The 20,319-nt window shown below is 40.6% G+C and overlaps 1 protein-coding gene across 1 annotated transcript in view; it reads left to right on the top strand.

Annotated features, from left to right (window-relative positions):
- met (MET proto-oncogene, receptor tyrosine kinase) overlaps positions 1-20,319 on the top strand; it is a 75,242-nt gene that overhangs the window by 35,105 nt on the left and 19,818 nt on the right. The window contains exons 4-11 of the mRNA XM_042412408.1: positions 1,475-1,603; positions 2,120-2,296; positions 4,125-4,282; positions 4,916-5,030; positions 5,165-5,301; positions 5,767-5,931; positions 6,359-6,458; positions 19,486-19,695. Coding sequence (XP_042268342.1) covers positions 1,475-1,603; positions 2,120-2,296; positions 4,125-4,282; positions 4,916-5,030; positions 5,165-5,301; positions 5,767-5,931; positions 6,359-6,458; positions 19,486-19,695 — 1,191 coding nt within the window. The remainder of the gene's footprint in view (positions 1-1,474; positions 1,604-2,119; positions 2,297-4,124; positions 4,283-4,915; positions 5,031-5,164; positions 5,302-5,766; positions 5,932-6,358; positions 6,459-19,485; positions 19,696-20,319) is intronic.

Here is a 20,319-nt window from a genome sequence, read left to right as displayed (position 1 = left end):
GGTTTCAGGTGATGTTGTGGATCTATTGTAGTTATATTCCTGGCTCCGTATAATCTTTCCCTCGTATTTAATTCATGGTGTGTATCAGCGTGCAGCGTTGTGAAGCATTCCAAATAAACATAGCAACAATGAAAAACAGTGATGGCATTTGAACAAAATCCAACCCTTATAAGCAGGTGTCCTCAGCTGACCCGCTCGCTGGTTGCTGTCAATAAAAAATCTCAAAAAAGCATCTTGCCAGGAGCCTCGTGATTTATGTTTCTTTGACTTGATTTAGTTACACTTCATCTTATGCAACAGATGCTGCACATTTCATTTTACTCCTGTTAGGGAAGGTTGGCTGCATCCACATTGTGCAATCACTAGATTGTGGAAAGGAAAATATCGATTTACTCTACAATATTGATCTTATTTGTTGTCAAATACAAATGAGTGACTACAGTAGGCCATACAATAAAGAATAGAGAGGTAAATGTGGAGTTCCTCAGAGTTGCATCAACTACTATTTCAGAATCAATAAAGTTTTGAAGGCATGAGCATAGGTTTCTATGATATCTCCCACTCTATGTCGAGCCTTCTCTAGAGAACACGTAAGGTTTTACTACCAAAAATGTCCATCTAGGTTTTTTTTAATCAAGGTTTTTGACCGACACAGTTTGTTTTTATGCCTCCGCACTGGCGACAGCCATGGCTGGAGGCTTTATGTTTTCGGGCGAGATAGTGCGTCCCATTCTCATGAACACGATATCTCTGGAACGCCTTGAGGGAATTTCTTCAAATTTGGCAACTTCACTGTGACATCATAATGTTCTGCAAAAATACTTTTCTGGCCATTATTCAAGGTCATAACTCAGAAACAGGAGGGGAAATTGGGACCATATTTCACATTTGGTCGGATACTGAATTGGTGACACTAATCTCGGCCGCCCACCTTGAAACTGTGACGATTGTATAGATCTTCTGTCCCGCAGGGTTGAAGATGTTTTGAACATGTTTTAGAATTTATAGCTTCTTTGCAGCAACATCCATATCTGAAGCACCGTCTACTGTCATGGCTACGACTTTGTGCTCTGTCAGAATCAGTTTTATTGGCCAAGCATGTGAACACATACAAGGAAAATACTTTTAATACCTTTATTATTGAATTCCTTCAAAGTGTTCACTACAAATATTATATGAGTCTTGACAATTTAACTGGTTGGCGGAGGCATACAACTGCGAGGTGGTATTTATGGTTTGGCAAGTAAAGTGTCATACAAAATAGCATTCTTGTTATAACAGCATTTTAAATGGTGTGTAATTACCTCTTCTCTTAATGTTTCTGTTAGCGCTCATCTCTACTTGGCTAGCTTCTAGCCTATTCTATTGTGAAAAGCTGACTTTATTACTCCTCCTGTAAAAAAAAAGGACGAGCTATGCTGTAATGACGATGATGTTGTTGCATTTTTTGAAAACCTATAACGTCCTCTTCCAGGTGCTGTTCTCCCGATTTGCCTCCCCCCACATCAACATTCGCCTGGACTCGAGGCCCGTGTCCTCCAGCGTGGCGCTGCTTAATGATGATCACTCAGATGGAGCCCTGCTATTGGCCACAGGAAACAAGGTGGGTTCAGAACCACAGACGTTATAGATGCAAACACACCTCTAGTTCGTTAGCAGTCCTTTCTTCAGCAAAATGGAAAGAGGATCTAGGAAAAGTTGTGCCATCTAGATACCAGATTGCTGTTGTAGATTTAAACTGTTGTGTGTTTATCTCTGAACTATAACATAATTAATAGAACAGAACAGAATACTTTCAAATTTCTTGCATTAGTGAAATCATTACAAAAACACTTTCACAACACTGAAATGGAGCTAATGCAATAGATAAAAGAGAATTTCGTTCCTAGAGGCTTACCCTCAAGGTTCCGCAACCACATGTTTTGGCTTCCTCTTGTTATCCATTTCTGTCTTAGGGGAAACACACAATACACAGGAGCACAGCATTCAATCAATTTTGCAAGCATGAAAACAACAAAATGTAGTAAAGTCTGAGTCTGTCACTCTCTGACACAGATCTCTTTATTACATTCTATGAGTCATATTAAGCTCGATGTCCTCAATTTTTTCCGCCTCCTAGATCACTAAGATCCCTCTTATTGGACCCGGCTGTGGTCAGCTGACATCATGTACTTCCTGTTTGCTGTCGGCGCGGGTGACAGAATGTGGTTGGTGTGATGGACGCTGCACCAGAGCCAACCAGTGTCCCTCCTCCTCTGTCTGGACGCAGGAATACTGCACACCTGTCATCACTAAGGTAACTACGGCGACTTGTCACCATGGTGATAATAAGGTTACAAAGCTTACTGTTACTTTCAGTATTTTGCGAGCCAAATATTTTTTTCAAAACATGATTGCAATGTGAGAATTATTAATCCCCATTTTCTACTTGTGTGTTTAAACTTATCAGTTCTTCCTTTCTCAGTTCACTGCTTTTTCAACACTGTGCAAATAACCTGAACCTAAAAGAAAACGTAGGTAACTTTTCAGCTTCCTGCTGACTCAGTTTGCTGGGACACTTATCATGTGAGCACACTGCGGGCTTCAACTTTGTTTGTTTAAACGCTTTCTAACTGCTCTCCCTCCGTTCTTGCTCCAAAAACAGCTCATGTAACCTGTGTGTTGAACCCGTGATCTGTATGTGTTTGGACTGTATTTTGTCTCTGCTACAGTGTGTGGAGTTTTTGAAGGTCACGGTCCTTCCTGAAATAGCAGAGCTTTTACCGCGGCACTGTGCTGTTCAACTTCACTCTGACACTGTGAGACTTTACTGAGCTCAGTGTGGGTGGTGTTCATTCTTTCTGACTTTAATGCTGCACCTCATGCTGTTAGACTGTCTCTGTATAAATAAAAAAAAACAACAACAAGCTACCGCCACTGTCTTAAATGCAACAAAAAGGCAGCAAGAACCTGTAAAACACCTCTGCATCTGGAACTGTTTTAACAGGCTGAATGTTGAAACAAGCTGTAACTCACTAACTTTCACAGCATTTATTAATTGGGTGTCATCATCCCGGTATCATAGTTTATTTTTCTTCCAACTAGTATCAGGGTGTTCTTGTCCTTACTCTCATCTACATTACTTCCTTGCAGTGTAAGTGATTGGAAATTAGATATAACATCAATTAAATACCAAAGTATATGTGGAACATACGAATATATTCATTTAGAAATAAACAAAATTACATTGGGAACAACAGCACAACACTAGAACATTATTTTTAAGAGGAGTGACATTCATGTATTTAAATGTGCTATGTGCAATATTTTGGCATTTTTAATATCATTAGATCATTACCACATTCACTGAGAAGCATTAATTACCATAAACAAATGACACCATTGCTGATAGGATAGTCTGTGCACTGTATTATAAGCTTTTTGTATGTTATAAGTTTGCATTTTGCAGAAAAAAAAAGGGTTTCTTTACAGTACAAAACAGGATACATGAGATCCTTGTAGTGTCTGATGGAGGAAAGACTGAGAGAAAAGTCACATCTATATTGTTTATTCTGTCAGTAAAGACAATGAGAAAACAAATACGACAAAGAAAGAAAGAATCTGGGGTGCATCTTTGCTTAAAGAAACAAAAAGCTTTTTTTTTTTAAATCACACTCAGTGGACGAAGGTGTTCTTTGGAGTCAAGGGCCACAATAACAGCAAACAAGAGGAGAAAAATCTAAGGCATGCTGAGTCTTGAGGTATAATAACAAAGAGCTTGTAATATTACATGGCTGACATCAGCGTGTTTCAGCTGGAAGCCTTCATCGTGGTGTTGGTTATTAAAGGATTTTTATTATTATTCCACAAGACTCAGAGTGCCTTGGATTCTTTCCTCTTGAGAGAACCAATACACCTTGTAAAATGAGAAGGAAAGCTGCATCTTCCTCTACGAAACACAAAGCAGACAGTTATATTAGCTCGGAGAAACATTAGTTTTAATACAGCGCTGATATAAAAGAACAAATTATGCCAAGATATGTTATAGATATATGAAACAGGTCACCACTGGTGTTTCATCTTATGATTAGACTGATAAGTAAATGTTAAAAATATCAAATACTTGTTGTGCATGCTTGCTTTAGGTTTGGCCGACTTCTGGACCAATACGAGGCTCTACAGTGGTGACAATTTGCGGGCGCAACTTTGGCTTCGACAAGACGGAGAACTTCAAGGCCTCTCTGGTAACGGTGGAGGTGGCCAGAGCTCCCTGCAAACTGCCCAGACAGGACAGCATCAACAGGTGCGTGTTTGTGTGTAAGCGTCAGGGAGCATACAGCTTCCATGTAGAGAGACGTACTAGCGTCTGTATGTCAGTGTGCACGTTATGCTTGCGCGCTTTGTGTATGCATTTTGAAAAGAGCACACTGTTCCTACACTGTATCTGCAAAGCCACCTTTGAGAGACAGGGTGCGTGTTAAGTGGTGAGTGTTTATGAGATAAAGGGACCCATACGTTGGCGTTCCTATAGGAGCAGGGCAGGTTTAATAGGGCTTATTGTGCTGAAGGAAGAATGTTAAGAAGCCCCCACCCTCCCACCCACCTTCCCCGTGAATACTGCAGGCTGCTTCATTCAACACATGACTCCCCTAACTGAAAAATTGCTGGGAAAAATCGCTGCATCCAGACTTTCCTTACTCTCCCAAATCCACTGGGGTAATGTCCCCATTCAAAAGCCCCTTTTGCTACAAACAACCTCATTACAAATTAGAAAAAAAATAAAAAAAACACTGCCCACCCAATCCCAGTTGAAGATGACCTCTTCGTGCATTCCTCCAGGGTAGGACATGATCATTGAATTAGGATAAATGCTGGATGGCTGTGGTAGGGTATAATGCCCGGTCTGTGTCTTGTTTCTTGGGGGGTTTGTGTTTAGGTGGACTGAGATGCAGTGTTCCCCAGTGTTCAGCGGGAACTTCACCCCATCAGGACACACAGTGAAGGTCACCAGTGGCCACAAGGTAGCCAAGATTGAAGGCTTCACCTTTGTGGTAAGAATTGTGTTTTTGGTTGCACTTTGTTAAAAAAAAATACATGTGGAAGACAGTATAAAATAATTAAACAAGAGTCAGTATCTAAACATTAGACAGATTTGGTGAAAGTTTCTGGTGGTTTCTGCATCCAGGACCCTGTGATCAATGAAATCTTCCCGTCGTTCGGGCCGAAGTCTGGAAACACCATGCTGACCATCAGAGGAGCCTTCCTGGATACTGGAAACAAGCAAGAGGTGACTGTGGGGAAGGCTGTCTGTAAGATCCAGAGGTCAGTACACTCCGTTTTTAATTTTTTCCTCTCCTTGTCTCACTTACTTCATAACAAGCTTTTCAAAACACAGTTTGAATTACAAGTGACCTGTTTTCTTTCTTTATTTGTTCCTCAGGAAGACATTTTTGAATGTTGAACATAGTTGAAGCATAAGAATTGTTTTTGTCACTCACAAATATGCCTCAACATTATAGTCAATTTAGGAAATTGTGCCAATGAAGGACTGGCAAAAGTCTTTCTTTCTGTCTTATCTGACACTTTTCCTCATTCTTCTCTTTTCCTTTTTCCTGCTTAAGCAGTGATCATATGTAGCACTAAACTAATGTCGGAAAAATGCATGAATAGGGACTTGGACAATGGCTACCACTGTACAAACTAACACAACAATATCTCCTATCATTCTCTTCGCCGCCCCCCCCCCCCCCCCCCTCCCCTCACCCTCATTTTAACCTCAACCATCAGCTTGTCGTCCAACATGCTGACGTGTAAGACGCCTCCAAACGCCGTTCCTTCCAAGCAACCTGTGAAGCTGACGGTGGACTCGGTGGAGCGTCACGCCCCGGTGCTGTTCACCTACAACCAAGACCCCATCATCAACAGCATCCAGCCCTCACGCTCCTTCATCAGGTTAGAGTTATATTTATTCAGAGAAGAGTTTTCAGTCTACATTTCAAGTCAGTCCACAGAGCGTTATTCTCTACATCTGTGCGGTGACCAGCGCTGAGCTGCTTATACGGTACCTTTGGGTTTTGAGGCATGGTTTGGATATCACTCTTTGTCAATGTCAGTGGCTATTTCCTTCAAATGTTGCGGTCTCGTGTATCTCTTCACCTCACAGGTGGTACGAGAGAGAAAGTGAAGGCAAAAAGTGACTGAGAGTGTCTGTGGATGAGTCGAGACAGATTAATGTTTTAGTTTTACAGCAAGAGGAAACGAGTGGGAGGTGACGAGTGGCTAAACTGCTAATGCTAACAGCAGGTCCCTCCCTGTGGGAATCTACTGTGTCTCTGTCTGATGCTAACGCTAATATCCGTTCTCATCCCCCTCACTGTAGCGGAGGCTGCACCGTGTCGGCTCATGGCTTCTTCCTCCAGTCTGGTCTACAGCCCCAGATGGTCCTCACCACCGCTCAGGATGCTGAGGTCTTCCATGTGGTAAGTACAAGAAGGGTTTCTCATATCCCAAAATGAGATATCCATCACTTGGAAAAAAAAAAAAAAGTAGCACTCGCACTGACAGAATGATTTGTATTACAGAGTTATAACATTGTATGTGAACTGTGCACAATCTGAGTTCAATATAAGCCTTGGTGGAGCAACTGATGAGCCATCTACAGCGTAGATCCTTTCCAGATCCTCGAGCGTAGGAACTTTTCCTGCAAACTATGAATATTTGTAGATACTTTCCATACATTTTCACTGCAAGAACTTTGTGCAGGTTTTGTTTCCTGCCTTCCGAAAAGTTCCTTCTAATGAGGTAATACTTTCTTGTACGAGGGTGATTCGTCAACCACAAGCGAGAGAGAGCAACAGGGGCAAGAAAAACAAAACTGAGACTTAATTTGCTGATTGTTAAGATTTTTTAAATAGTTTATTTGTTAAAAACTCTTGCTGTTTTATTCGTCTTCTCTTTTTGATGTTTTCGATCTTGTTTTTCACCTCTGCATGTCTCCTTTCCAACACCCATTAAAACATCACAGTTACATCCTAATTGAAACTGTTGTTTTAAATCCATTAATTTGCCTATTTTTTGTGATTTATGAGTGGAAATGCAAACATGAATATGACAAAGGAACTTTTGATTCCTGATTTACATACTGTGTCTATTTGGTATAAAAAAAAAACAGATCTATTTTAAAGATGACATGATGAACAGCAGGCGGAATGGGAAAATAAACTCTTGTAACATGCATGGTATTGTCATTAAACATATTAACACCCCCTAAAACCATCTAGAAGAAAAATGGAAAAGAGCTAAAGTGTCAGACCAACGCAAGAACAAAGGAAATGGAAAATCCACAGTCTGATCTGTGCACTCCAGCTGTCACTTCTGACTCAGGCACGGTAGCAGAGTGAAGCCTTAAGATGCTCTGGCTCTCCTCACCTCCGTCAGACTTTATTCTACTTATTGCAGGAAAATAATACACACACACACACACACACACACACGCATGCCTCAAAGACGTCATCCCTGCCTCAGAGTGACTCGCCTTTATAACGACGGCCTGTAGGTGTTTTAAATTATCTGACCCTGACACTTACCAGCCTTTCACCACGCTGTCTGCAAGCCCTTAAAATGCCTGAAATTGATGTTACTTGATTATTAGAGCCTTAAAAAAGGTGTTTAATGTTTATAAAAATGTCCTTTATGAAGTCAGACTTTCAGCCATCCTGGTCATAAGTTAAAGGCGTACTCAGACAGGAGTAGGTGGACACAGGAAGAGCTGCGCATAGTTTCAGGCTGAATGTGCTTGTTCCCACCTGTTTGTTCATATTAGTCAAGCTTCTTAGCTACAAATCTCTTCTTTAACTGAGTTTTTTAAAGGTTTTTCTTAAAGCAAGTGAAGCAATCTGCTAGCACAGTACAGTACATTTTCCATCTTAATTGAGCTTGTTTTGTGTGTTTTCCAAAATGTTAATTTCCCTCAATTCCAGTGCATATACCTGCCTTATCCTTACAAGAAAATGCTTGAAACAAGTCGACTTGAGTACTGCAATATTCTCACTGCAGATCTTGTCACTTGCTTTGCACTTCCTCTCTCTGCAGTACATCGGGGATGCACATTTTCCCATTCAGTTTTACTTCTGTTAAAGATGAAAGTGCAGCACATGTTTAACAGAAGCGAAACTTACAAGAAAACATTTGAAACAAGTCGACTTCTTCTGAAATATTCTCACTGCAGATCTTGTTTATTTCTTTGCACTTTGTCTCTCTGCAGTTTTACTTCTGTTAAAAATGTACTGCACTTTCATTTTCAACAGAAGTAAAACTGTAGGGGGGAAAATCTACACCCCCAATCGATTCATAATCCAGACATTCGGTAAGATAAGACAAATATTCCAGATAACTCTCTGGCCAGTGTTGTACAATCCTACCAACGATTTTTTTTAGGTTGCAGCCAGAAAAAAAATTCAGCACTGTCTGAAGTAATAATACTGACCGCAGCAACTACCCACCGTGGCTTCTCACTGTGTGGACTTACTGACCCCCTGATCCACTCTTAACAGTGCTCTCAAATAATAGTCTCACAGCTTGGGTTTCATCGCAGTTGCTGCTGAAATGATACCACATCCTTTGAAAGAAAAGTGCACTTTTTATTAGGTTAACTGCACAAAATTTCTCCATGTAAAGAAGTACTTTAACCTTTCATCAAGTCCTCCAACTGGAGCAGAAAATATCTCGCAACGGGCTCTGCAGCTTTAACTGCTTTCTCCATAAATGTGGTAAAAAAAATCTTAAAACTCTTTCCACCATTTTTCAAATTTTCGACACTTTTTCTGCAGATTCTTAACACTTGTATCTCAGTAGATGATACATGTGGCTGTTTTTTCGGTGTGAACATGAGTGACATTTTACTATGTGAGTCATAACAAACAAACATCTCTTTACACACAGTAGAGGTGTGTTGTTCTCACTGTGTGTGTGATGTTTGCCTTAGGGAGGCGGGTTGAGGACAGGTAGTGCTTTGTAACGATGTTATCTGTCATCCTGAGGCACACGCTGCTGCAGGTTCAGTCAGGAGATAATAATACACTCAGTAAATACACACACACACACACATCTATAAAGAACACATACTCTCACTGAGTAAGACCTGCATCTAAAATCTTAGTCACACAAAATTTTTTCCTTCTCTCTCTCTCTCTGTCTCACACACACAAACACTCCCTGGTGTCTCATCTTTCAGTTTCCCTTTCCCTGGTCATTGACCTGTGTTCAGGTCAGCGGTTGATGGGTCTCCCGGGAGCTCAGGCTTCGTTACTCACAAACAGTTTTAATAGACGTTGCTCGAAAGCTCTGAAATCAGACTTATGACCCAATGGTTGCTGGTTCGAATCCCCATTTCACCACGCGTGTATCTGGACTTTTATCTACCACTGACCCCTTTGTTAGCAGTTGCTATCAAGCCATCTTTGAACACTTAACTATCAATTGTTCCAGTGAGCCGCTCTGAGCGCCAACAGTTGATGACTGTTTGTTTATATGTTAGGATCCTCAAAGCACAGCCAGTCTTCCCGGGGTCCACATTTATTTATTTATTTTATATGAGTAAACCAGCAAAAACTACAAATCTGCACACGCAGTACATCCTACAAATACGATGTTCCTTATTTGCTTTTTAAACATTGATTTCTGTGTTAATGTAGTCAGTAACTGTGGTAAAGAATCCCATGTTTACATTGCTCTATATGCTACTGTTCATTCAAGGAAATCAATGTTAGCCTTGTGGAGTGAAAACCAGCCTTCTGTTGCCTGTCTGTTGGCGTATGTATACGACTCTAAATCACGTTGTAATTGACTGTACTGATTTGATGGAAGTTTGGATCGTAAAACCTTCCATGTTGCTGCACCTGGATGTTTCCAGGTGGGATTTTGTGCAACTGTAGTGTGTCAAGACGCCTTTCTCTGGATAAATAGAAGGTTAAAAACAGTTGAAGAATTTAAAAAAAGCAAACTGGATAGAATTTATCACATCTGTCTTAAAACAACAGTCTGGTGCCCAAATGAACATTGACTCATGTTTTTCTTGCTGTAATCATTCCTCCTGTTCATACTGACCATTAAGAGATCCTTTCATAATACACTTATAATGAAAGTGATCATCCACAGTCCTTCTTCTGTACAAGAAAGTTTATTTGATGCTAATATGAGGCTTCAGCTATTCCAGATTAGTCCAATCAAGTCAATATCTTCCAAAGTTAATAATTTTAGTGCCAGATTGGCTCTTTTTGTTCTGACCCTTCCACCGCAACTGAACAGGAAAACACTGTCGAGATACTGAAGAGGGAATTTCCCACTAAAAAGACTGTGAAACCGTTTTACAGTCTTATACTTTATTTGATTAACTCAGACAGCTGAAGCCTCATATTATCTTCAGATAAACTTTTAAACACATCTTTTCTCAAAACAAGGACTGTGGATTTTGTCCCCCATCACTTACATTATAAGCAAATTTGGAGATAATCCTCTAATGGTCAGTATGAAGAGGAGGAATGATTACAGTAAGAAAAACCTGTTTCAGTGTTCATATTGGCACCTGACTACTGTTTTAAGACAGACTTGAAAAATTGTGAACGTGTCCTTTTAATACAGTGTCTTGTGATAAAATACAGCAAAGTTTCTTGATACACATAAAATAAGACTGTTTTCCATTATTCTCCAGATTTTACCACTTAACACTGTGAAGTTGTTTTTGTTTTTGTCAGTTGGGTCAGTCTGTTGCATCAGTGAGAGTTAACTGGTAACATAATGTAGGACAAACCGAGACAATGTTGCTATGGTTACCTGCAGTTCAATAAACTTTGTTCATTGATGTAGAGCGCTAGTTAAACAGGCTGGAACTGTGTCTGTGGTGACACCTGTAAACCGATCAGAAACACGTTCCCTCCACGGTTTAATATGCATCAACGTACACTAATTTTTCTGACTGATGGATAGGCTGAAAAGAAAATCAAAATTTCCATTACCAAATCAGACCTATAAAAATGACCAAACATCAGGTTTATTCCAGCTGTATAAAGTTTAGCGGGTGTAATTTCACCTGTGACTTCAGGGTCATTGATGTTCACCGAGCTCTGTGAGTTTACACCACAGTGGGCAGCGGCTCGATTCACTTTCAAGTCAGAAATACATGCTGTGTGATTGTCTTATAAAAAAACATGCAAACTGAGGATTTTACTTAGATAACTTTCTTGAAACCCTCTATTAAGATGTGAAGATTTAACGTTTCAATGATGACCGAAAGAGTGTTGAAACCTTGATGGTTTATTGTTAGTCGAAACTGAAAAAACAAACCAGAGAGGAAGGGGAAAAAATCTAACTTCCTAGAGAGAGAGAGAGAGAGAGGGAGAGAGAGAGAGAGAGAGGGAGAGAGAGAGAGCGTGAAGCAAGAGGCCTGTATAAAATAAGGCTATCATTACTAATGATTTAGGATGGGATCATGCCCCGTAGGGCCCCAGCTGTCGCCTGTTAAATTCCTTCCAGTAAACGGGATGAGTTGAGGCTCAGCCTGGGAAGGGACAGCATAAGTGTCTTATTGTCTTAACCTTTCAAAATAGAGGCAATGATCTTTCACAAACGGACGTCCCAGAGGTTTCCATCGCCAGCGGAACGGCACTCCGGGTAATGCGAGCCAGCCTGTCATGCCTCTAGAGCCGCGTTCATAAACCTAAACCGACGGCCGTCTGCGATCGGTTTCGGTCTCTGTCAGGAAGCTGAGCCACGAAAACGATGTTCGGTTCAGTTCTGTGAATTTTTTGCTCTCCGGTCGTACGAGAAGCTATGAGATCTTCACAGCGGAGCAGGTTGCTGAGAGCAAAAACTAACAAGAGAGAGGTTCAGGAGACTCAGCTGGAGCCAGAACAAGAAAGGAAAAAAGAAACGGCCACTGTTGACTTGATATCTGCCTCTCAGATCTCCTGTAAAGCCTGGTCTCAGCCAATCTCAGCTTTCCCACAAACATGAAAGAGACCTTTTTTTTTTTTCTTTTTTTTTTTTTTATTATCCGTTGTGAAAAGCTGGCACGGTCACAAACCCGAAAGAGACCCCTCATACACAAAAAAAAAAAAAAAACAGGAGAAAAAGTGAGCTGTGAATTTTCACACTACTACAGTGGAGTTCTTTCCTTACACAAAGCCCAGGGAGGGATGTTTTCTGTGCCAGCGTCGGTTTGTTGGGCCGCACCATCACAGATAGTTCTGATTTAACTAGAGGCTTCACCGTAGCCAGACACCTGTCGCCTGAATTCATAAATTGGCTTGTTTAGTGTCAGACTCCTCTTCCTATCTCACCCCAGCGGGATAAATCCCTCCAGCTGACACCTGAATGCCTCATGAAGCCTCTTTCCTTTCCCATGCCCCCCTCCCTCAACCCCCCCCCACCCTGCCCCCCCGCCAAGAAGTCAAAGACCGTGGCTGTGTGGTACCAGAATGAATGTATGAATGTGAAATTAATCAGTGTAAAAATAGCAGATTTGCAAGACAGAAAACACTTCCTTGTTGCCATGTAAACACATCAAACATTCATTTTTTTCTTGTTTTAACTTCAGTTGAATGATGACCGTGCATTGAACAAATTTCTACCTGCCTTTGAAATCTTTTTTCGAGCCTGTCGGGGGGGGGGGGGGGGATGCATGTTATTGTTAACATGAACAATGGGTATGTAACATTTTTCAGCCTATAACATGCTCTTTGTAACCAATACATGCAGCAACACAAAGGACATTCTTCTCTCACATAGGACAGTGGCGGAGTTTAATTACAAGTTACAGGTTTTCAAGTACTGTACTTAGCGCAGCTTTATACTCCTTTATACTCACTTCACACTATAATTCAGTGACATTTATCTGACCTCATCACAAGTCACTTTGCAGATTAAGATTTTACACACAAAACATATGATGAGACCTTAAAATATGATACTTTCTTGCATATTATACCACTTAATAGTGTGTAAAATTGTTAAAATTCGCTCCACTTAAACTAAAACAGTGCAATGCTACATACACATTAATGCATCTATAATAATTATCCGGTAATATGATATTAAATGCTTTTTTGACATTTTCTACTGTTGACTATTTATACTTTTGACACTTTAACCACATTTAGCTAATAATACTTGAGTGTGTGGGACAATTTTGTTGTTTAAAATGTTTTATGTAATGTTAAAGTCTGTGAAAACATCAATAAATGGAGTCATCTAGTAGTTGTTTTTTTTATGGGCAGAAAATACAATGGCATTAATATGAGCTAATTTGAAACATAACAGTAACTAAGATAAACACGATCATGATAGGACGTCATTCCAACTCTGGAAATCTGGTCATCACTTTGCTGTGGTTTTACAGCATGGGCTCAGATCCAACTTCCTCATTTAAATGAAAGTTTCAAAATGCCAAATAATGAATTACATCTGAGAGATTTTGTAGTTTTTGGACTTAGTAATGCAGAAAATATCATTTAACTGATTGCAGTCCGCCGAAGTTCATTTGCACAATCGTTAAACATGACAGCAAAGTCTTGAGAAAACAAACAGATGGCACACATTCATACGAAAAGGACAAGATGCAAAACACATTACAGCGCAGTTCGGAAAAAAACAGGCATAAAAGAAGAAAAGAATGAAATTTACACCTAAAACATCAAGATAACAAGCAAAGACACGGCTGAACCGGAGACCTCAAATCCAGAGTAAATGATAACACAACACAGCGCAGCGTGGTAGGAAAACAGCGTAAAACTGCCGCCGATATAAATCATTCTAGATTTGACAAGCACTTTTGTACGTGGGAGCTCCGTTATGACTTGGCTTTTTCGCAGGCTGTTACACTAATGATCCTTCTGGGACGGCGGAGGTTTTCGGGATCGCTGGTTCTCTCATCACCCCCACAGTAAAGCTCACGACCCGCTCGCTGCCCGGCTCTCCCAGCCCGATTGTATTTACAGCTGCTCCCAACCTACAGCCCTTCACCTCCTCTCCCTTTAAATAAGAGGAGACATTGGCTGAACAATGAAACTGACTGAGGTTTCCACTAATTCACAGGATATTTTTCCTTTCGCCGCACCCCTGGGAGACGGGGTAGAAGGGGGGCGGTGCGGGGGTTTACCCTCCGGACTTGCTGTAGTTGCTCCTTATTGGTGTGTGGAGGAGGAAGGTTAATTGGATTGCTTTTGTTAGGTGACCCAGTGTTACTCTCACGCACATATATTTACGTTTTATATGCATGCATGTGTGTCTCTGTATGTGCTGGCGTTCGAGCCTTTGTGGATGCGTGTACATTTGTGTGTTTTTATGTGTGCGTGCGTCCATCTGCGCTCTTACAGCTCGCTAGGGAGTCGGATTGGGAAGTGCATGAGGAAGTTTCAGCAACACTTCAACAGAGCTGCTGCTACTGCAGTCGGAGCAACACTCTGGGGGGTCAGATTTCAATCAAAATCTCAGAAGTCAGATTTCAACCAGTTTGGGTTTTTGTTTTTGTTTTTTTTTGGAGGATTACAATCTGAACACACTGTATTGTGCCTCTGCTTCTGCTTCTGCTTCTGCTTCTGCTTCTGCGTCCACATTTCTTTTTATTCAGTAGTCCACACAAAGGCACAAAGGCAAAACAACCATCCAATTATATTTTACAAGATGAAAACCGAAATTAACAACTAGAGCTTAAAGTATCTCTGTAAAATTTGAAATATTCATGATATAGCTGACAGTGAAGTTAGGAAAAAACATCCATATCTAGAGTTTGACATGCAGAAACCATCTTGTGCTTGTGGTTTGATCAGATGTGAAATTCTGCCAAGATAGGCAAACGGATATCTCTGTTTCAAATTACCAAAATTGTTCTAAGACAATAGTGTGTTCATGTAGGACTTTATCTCTCACGCAAGAAATCCGACTTGGGAAATAGGTTCTCCGAGTCTTTAAGGCTTCAAAAATAGTATTTAAGAAAGTTGCTAAAGAAGAAAACTTCACTGCACACAGAATTTTGTACATCTAAGTTTGATATATTCTGCTACAACAAGAGAAGATTGTTCAGAGACCACAATGACATGCAACACAAGGGTCACGCAACCAAAGAGCAGCCAGAGCTTTGCTAGCTAGGCTGCCTGCACTGCAAAGCTCGTCGTGCACAAGTATTTTTTGTAAAAGAGTCTGTTAAATGGCAACATAAGCCCCCACTCACTAAACAACAGCGTCAAAGTGGCGTTTGTTGCGTTCAAAGGTTACGAGATGCACATTGATCTGAACACTTTTTTTCCACCTCCTGTCGTCATGCTGTATCGACTCAAGGACACATCTATCTTTGTAGCCCCAAAGATAAACACTCATTATCATTGGCTGTTACCACAGTGCAAATATCAACATTGATCTGTCACTGCGCAGCCAAACGAGTCTGGTTTGTTCCGAGCGCACCTGTCTAGGAGAGGAATATTCATTCATTCAACCTTTATTTAAACTCGAAGCTCACTGAGGGCGTGCCTTCATTTACAACGATGTCGAGTGTCAGGAAACACAGATCAAAAACAGTTGCATTAAAGAGCAGAGTAGTTTGTAATCATGGTTTTAAATTGACCTACAGGTACAATTGTGTCATGTTTCAATGTATGATGCAAAGTGTTCCAGGTGTGTGCAGCACGGAAACTAGAAGCAGTTTTCCCAAATTCAGTGTTTGCACCTCGAGTATCAGCCAATGGCTTGAATGAGTTGAATATTGACTATAGGACCAGTTCAATAAGGAAGAAACATATGACACAAAGTAGCCATTAAGGAACCAACGCCCATCACGTCTCACTGTTAGAGATGACACAACCTTTTCATACAGAATGCAATAATGTACGTTTATTTCTGAGTTTTCTAAAAAAAAATAAAAGCCCAGGCTTTGTCCCTTGCCTTGAACATCACATCACATTACCATCACAATCTCCACAATCAGAAAACACATCTTGCTTTTTCTCCTGGCATCATCTTTAACCACAGAAATATGTCAACTTAATTCTGGAGTCTAGACATGAATTAAAAAATGACTGCTGTGATCCAAAAAAAAAATTAACTGGCATGTTGACAGGCAGAAATTGGGATAACCGATTATTTTATAATCACAATTTGCCTCTTTAGTGCTTCTGTTGCTTTTTCTTGTCAATTTAAATCAACAACAGCTTTCCGATTAGTGCACCCATTTATTTCTCATACCCTTTTTAGTCGGTGTCTATTGATTTTTGTGTTTCTGGGAATGTTGCCCTTTTCAGATCCGTATCCCAGTAACACCCCCATTTGAATGCCTTTCCCTTAAAAGACTGCGCCCTCCCCAAATTTCCTTCCACTTGCTGTTTATAAAGCTGTGTATGGCTCAGTGACTTTACGACTTACTACACAGTGTTTCCAACTCGTTGCTGCTGTCGAATTTCAAGCCTTCATCAAAAGCTTCATTTGAGTGGGATGGTGCAAAGACATATACTGTAACGGCACAACCACCACAGTTCAGTGCAGATATTTACAGTGAGTTTATTTCCCATAGCTTTTAAATTAACCATCTCTAATTGCCCTCTAAAAGCCAACAAGTCTGATGCTGATATTTGTGTATTTGGTTAAAGATTGATGCTAGATGTTCAGGTATAGTAGATGCATGACTGGAGGAAATGAAACTATGCTGACTTTAGAAACCTCGCCAGTTAACACCAAAGTGCTGTGTTAGCGTAGCATTGTTGACATTCACCCAACAAATACTAAATTTATGTCCTGACTTACCATTACTTGATCTTCCAGACCACCAACCGGTCTGTCACCACACAACTGCACAGAGCTTTTTTTCATCTCCATTGATTCTCTGTAAATGTATATTTACAACCATGTAAGTTGTTCTGCACAGATGTAGAATTATGCCTTGTCCAAAAAACTCTATTCCCATTGTGGTTTTAGTTTTCCCTGTCTCACATTAGAAGGACTTCTTACTGCCAGGGAAGCTGCTTTGAGCCAAAGTCAACTAAATTTGAGAATGTTTCTGACTAATCATTTAAAAAGCTACTTAACTACTTGCTGGTATCCAGCTGGAGATGCTTAGCTCACCGCTTACACTTGATTGGTTCTTACTTGACCTTTACCATACTTCCTCCTCTGCACAGGTTCACAGTGGATTTCTGTTATGTGAGTCTCTGGATTTGTGCCACCCAACAATGCATGCTGTAATTCTCCTAATAACTGCACATGGTAAAAAAAAAAAAAACATTACACAAAATAAATGAGCAAACTAGGACACGAAGTCCAGCTTTCACAGAGATGCTCTTCTTGAGCAGCCAATAAAAGGCCAAAAAACTTTCACATTCATATAAGGTTTAAATTTTTGCCATGAAAACACACAGAGACACCAACCTCAGAGTCTCTATCCCAGCTAGATACCCACGTTCACTGGAAACATGATGAAACTTTGCCACACCTCAATAAAAAGGACTTAAGGCGTTGGGTGTTTCTATTTTCCATGCTTTCTGTCTCTCACTCAGGGGTCTTAATGAGCACAATAGCAAGGAGGCCTACCTGGGCTGAATCCAACATGGTATAAAATCTGTTTTGCCCTCAGGCCACATGTGTAAACACCACAGCGTCTGAAAACAGGGGGTGTCTCATATATCATGTATAAAAGAAGCTGCCAAATTGAGGATTACTGCATAGCTGTACTGTACCAATGAGTAAAGACCAGGAGGGAGCTGCCATTAGAAGGAGTAGAAGGGAAGTTTAATATTTATGTGTTATGCATATAATGTACTTTAAAGGACCAAAATGTCCTGAAAAACATTACAACATGCACAACAATCTTTACTTCCCCATGGGACTATTTTAGATTTAAGATTGGGTTTATGTAACTAGCCTTAGGGTCAGGTTATGTTGGAAAAGAACTAGTTCAAACAATGTGTTGACCCTGTGGGGTGAAAAGTTGGCAATCAGAGCGGGCCGATAGACAATAATTGTTGAAATATGGTGATAAGAAAGAATTTCCAGACTGTATCTTCTGGAAGGCATTCATTGTGTTGCACTCAGTTTTACACATGAAAAGTGACTAAAAATAGTCGTGTAAAGAATGAGGAAAGAGCACTCAAGGAAGAATTTCAAACCTTTACGCACCTGGCCAATTGTTGCATGAAGTGGACGTGAAAGTCAGATTGTTAGTTTCAAAGAGAAATTTTCAAGTCATTGGAAAGGTGTGGTGGTTTCCGAAGCTGTTCCACCATCCAACAAACGCTTGGAGTATACTGACCTCTTTAGGTCAGGGTGGAGATTAATGTTCAGTATATGGCAGGGAGGGCAGTTTTTAGGGAACAGTGTGATTTCACAATGATAGTTTATTGTTTATTGTGAAGAGGATCCCCATTAGCTTCCACTGACATGGTTGCTAGTCTCCCTGGGGTCTGTCAGATGTTAGATGTTTACATTACACCATATTTACTAATATATATTTTACTCACACTTTGAAACTTTTTGGATTAGAAATGTTTTTGTTGTAGGTTGGTAAAAGGTTCCAGTCTTGATAGTTTAGTCTAAATCCAATTTGAATAAAAGTTTGTTAATGTGATCTTTTCATCTGAATTCAGGTGCGTTCTAGGAAATTGTACCTGGATCCACCTGAAAAAGGTATTTCTGGCATTGGTTCCAGTCCAGCTGTGGTATATGGTTCAGTTTGTGTGCAGTTAAAATGTAGTATTTGCCCCCTTAAGAAGAAAATTGAGGGGTGATAGGCGATCGTGCCTCCTTCAGTTGTGATTTGACCAAATTGCTATCCAACTGCCCTCCTTACATCAAAACATGTGTCAACATCATCATTTCCCAATAAGAATTGTTAAAACCTGCACTTTAATGACAAATGTCCTTTAACATACCACTGATTGGAACCATAGACTTTAAAAAATATGAATGTAACCAACTTGACATCACCCATTGGTTTCTGAAGAGCTGTTGTGAAGCCATCTTGGCAGTGCCTGACTCCACCTAACTCCTGACTAATCCAAAACGGGCCAAGAGGTGGAGCTGAGGCGGGCCTAATGAAACCCAGTTGCTCAAACAACAACCTGTCACTCAAAGTGTCCACGTCCTTAATTATGCATAACTTTGAACTGGCGTTTTAACATGAGGGTCTATGGGGATTGGCTCACTTGGAGCCAGCCTCAAGTGGCCATTCGAGGAACTGCAGTTTTTTGGCACTTCCGCATTGGCTTCATTTTTCAGCCCAGGAGGTTGCCGCTTGCTTGGAACAACAGTGTACATGTGTGAAAGCAGCCCAGCACGGTTAAGCAGACAGTCAAACTCAAAATGAAGCCAGTAAAAACAATCTTAATGTTTGTGTGTGCACTAAATGCAGCTCTCATTTCTGAAAATCTGAATTTACATGTACATGTGTGTGAATCTGCAGCTTAGACGTACTATATTTTCAACCTGTATGTCTTTTGTTTGTCTGTGTTCCCAATCGCCTTCCTCCTCCAGAGTTGTGTGTACGGGGAGAACCGGACATCCATCCAATGCACCACACCATCTCTGGCCAAACTGGCCCTTCCACCGCCGGTGGTCACCAAGGTGGCGTTCGTCCTGGACGGCTACTCCACAGAACAATGGGATCTGATCTACGTGGAAGACCCCCTTTTCGAGGACCCCAAGCTTACATCCAAGGACAACAAAAGCATTGTGGAGCTGAAGGTGAGAAAGCGTCTATAGTAAACTATTTCAACATCACTCTTCTACTGTCAGCTTCTCACTGTTCACTTTCTTAATATTACAGCTAATTTCAGGCTCTCTCAGCTTCAAACTGCCAAAGAGTAGATGTCAGCAAAGGTCAAAGGTCTGCCACAGATCAACAGACCTTGCTAAATATTTAAAGAAAAATTTTTTCCTAAAGAGTCTTGCTTAAGAGGACTCAAAATCATGTTTATAGAAGCAAGAGCAGGAGAGGTGCAGAAATACAGCATTGCAACATCTCAGCAATTATACAACACTGCTACAGGTCTGCAGAGATTCATTTGCGGCGTTTGATTCACAAAATCAAGAAACTCCACAGATTTGTTATATTTTTACAATGTAAACAGTTAGACATTTCATTTTAATCCAGAGCTGTTGTTTATAGAACTTCACTGAATGAGATAAAATTGAACCAAGTCGATGTTCATTCTGCACTTTGCCTCCTGATCCAAACACACACATTCACACGTACAACACATCTATGGCCCAGGTCAAATGGGGAAGGAAACAATACTGAAAGAAAAACAGGAAATGGAGTCTGTTTCCCATCGTTTACAGCAACCAACCCCAACCTTCCCAATCCCT

This window comes from Thunnus maccoyii, chromosome 5 (assembly GCF_910596095.1).
Source record: "Thunnus maccoyii chromosome 5, fThuMac1.1, whole genome shotgun sequence".
In the NCBI taxonomy this organism is placed as follows: Eukaryota; Metazoa; Chordata; class Actinopteri; order Scombriformes; family Scombridae; genus Thunnus; species Thunnus maccoyii.
This window is presented reverse-complemented; position numbering and strand designations above follow the sequence as displayed.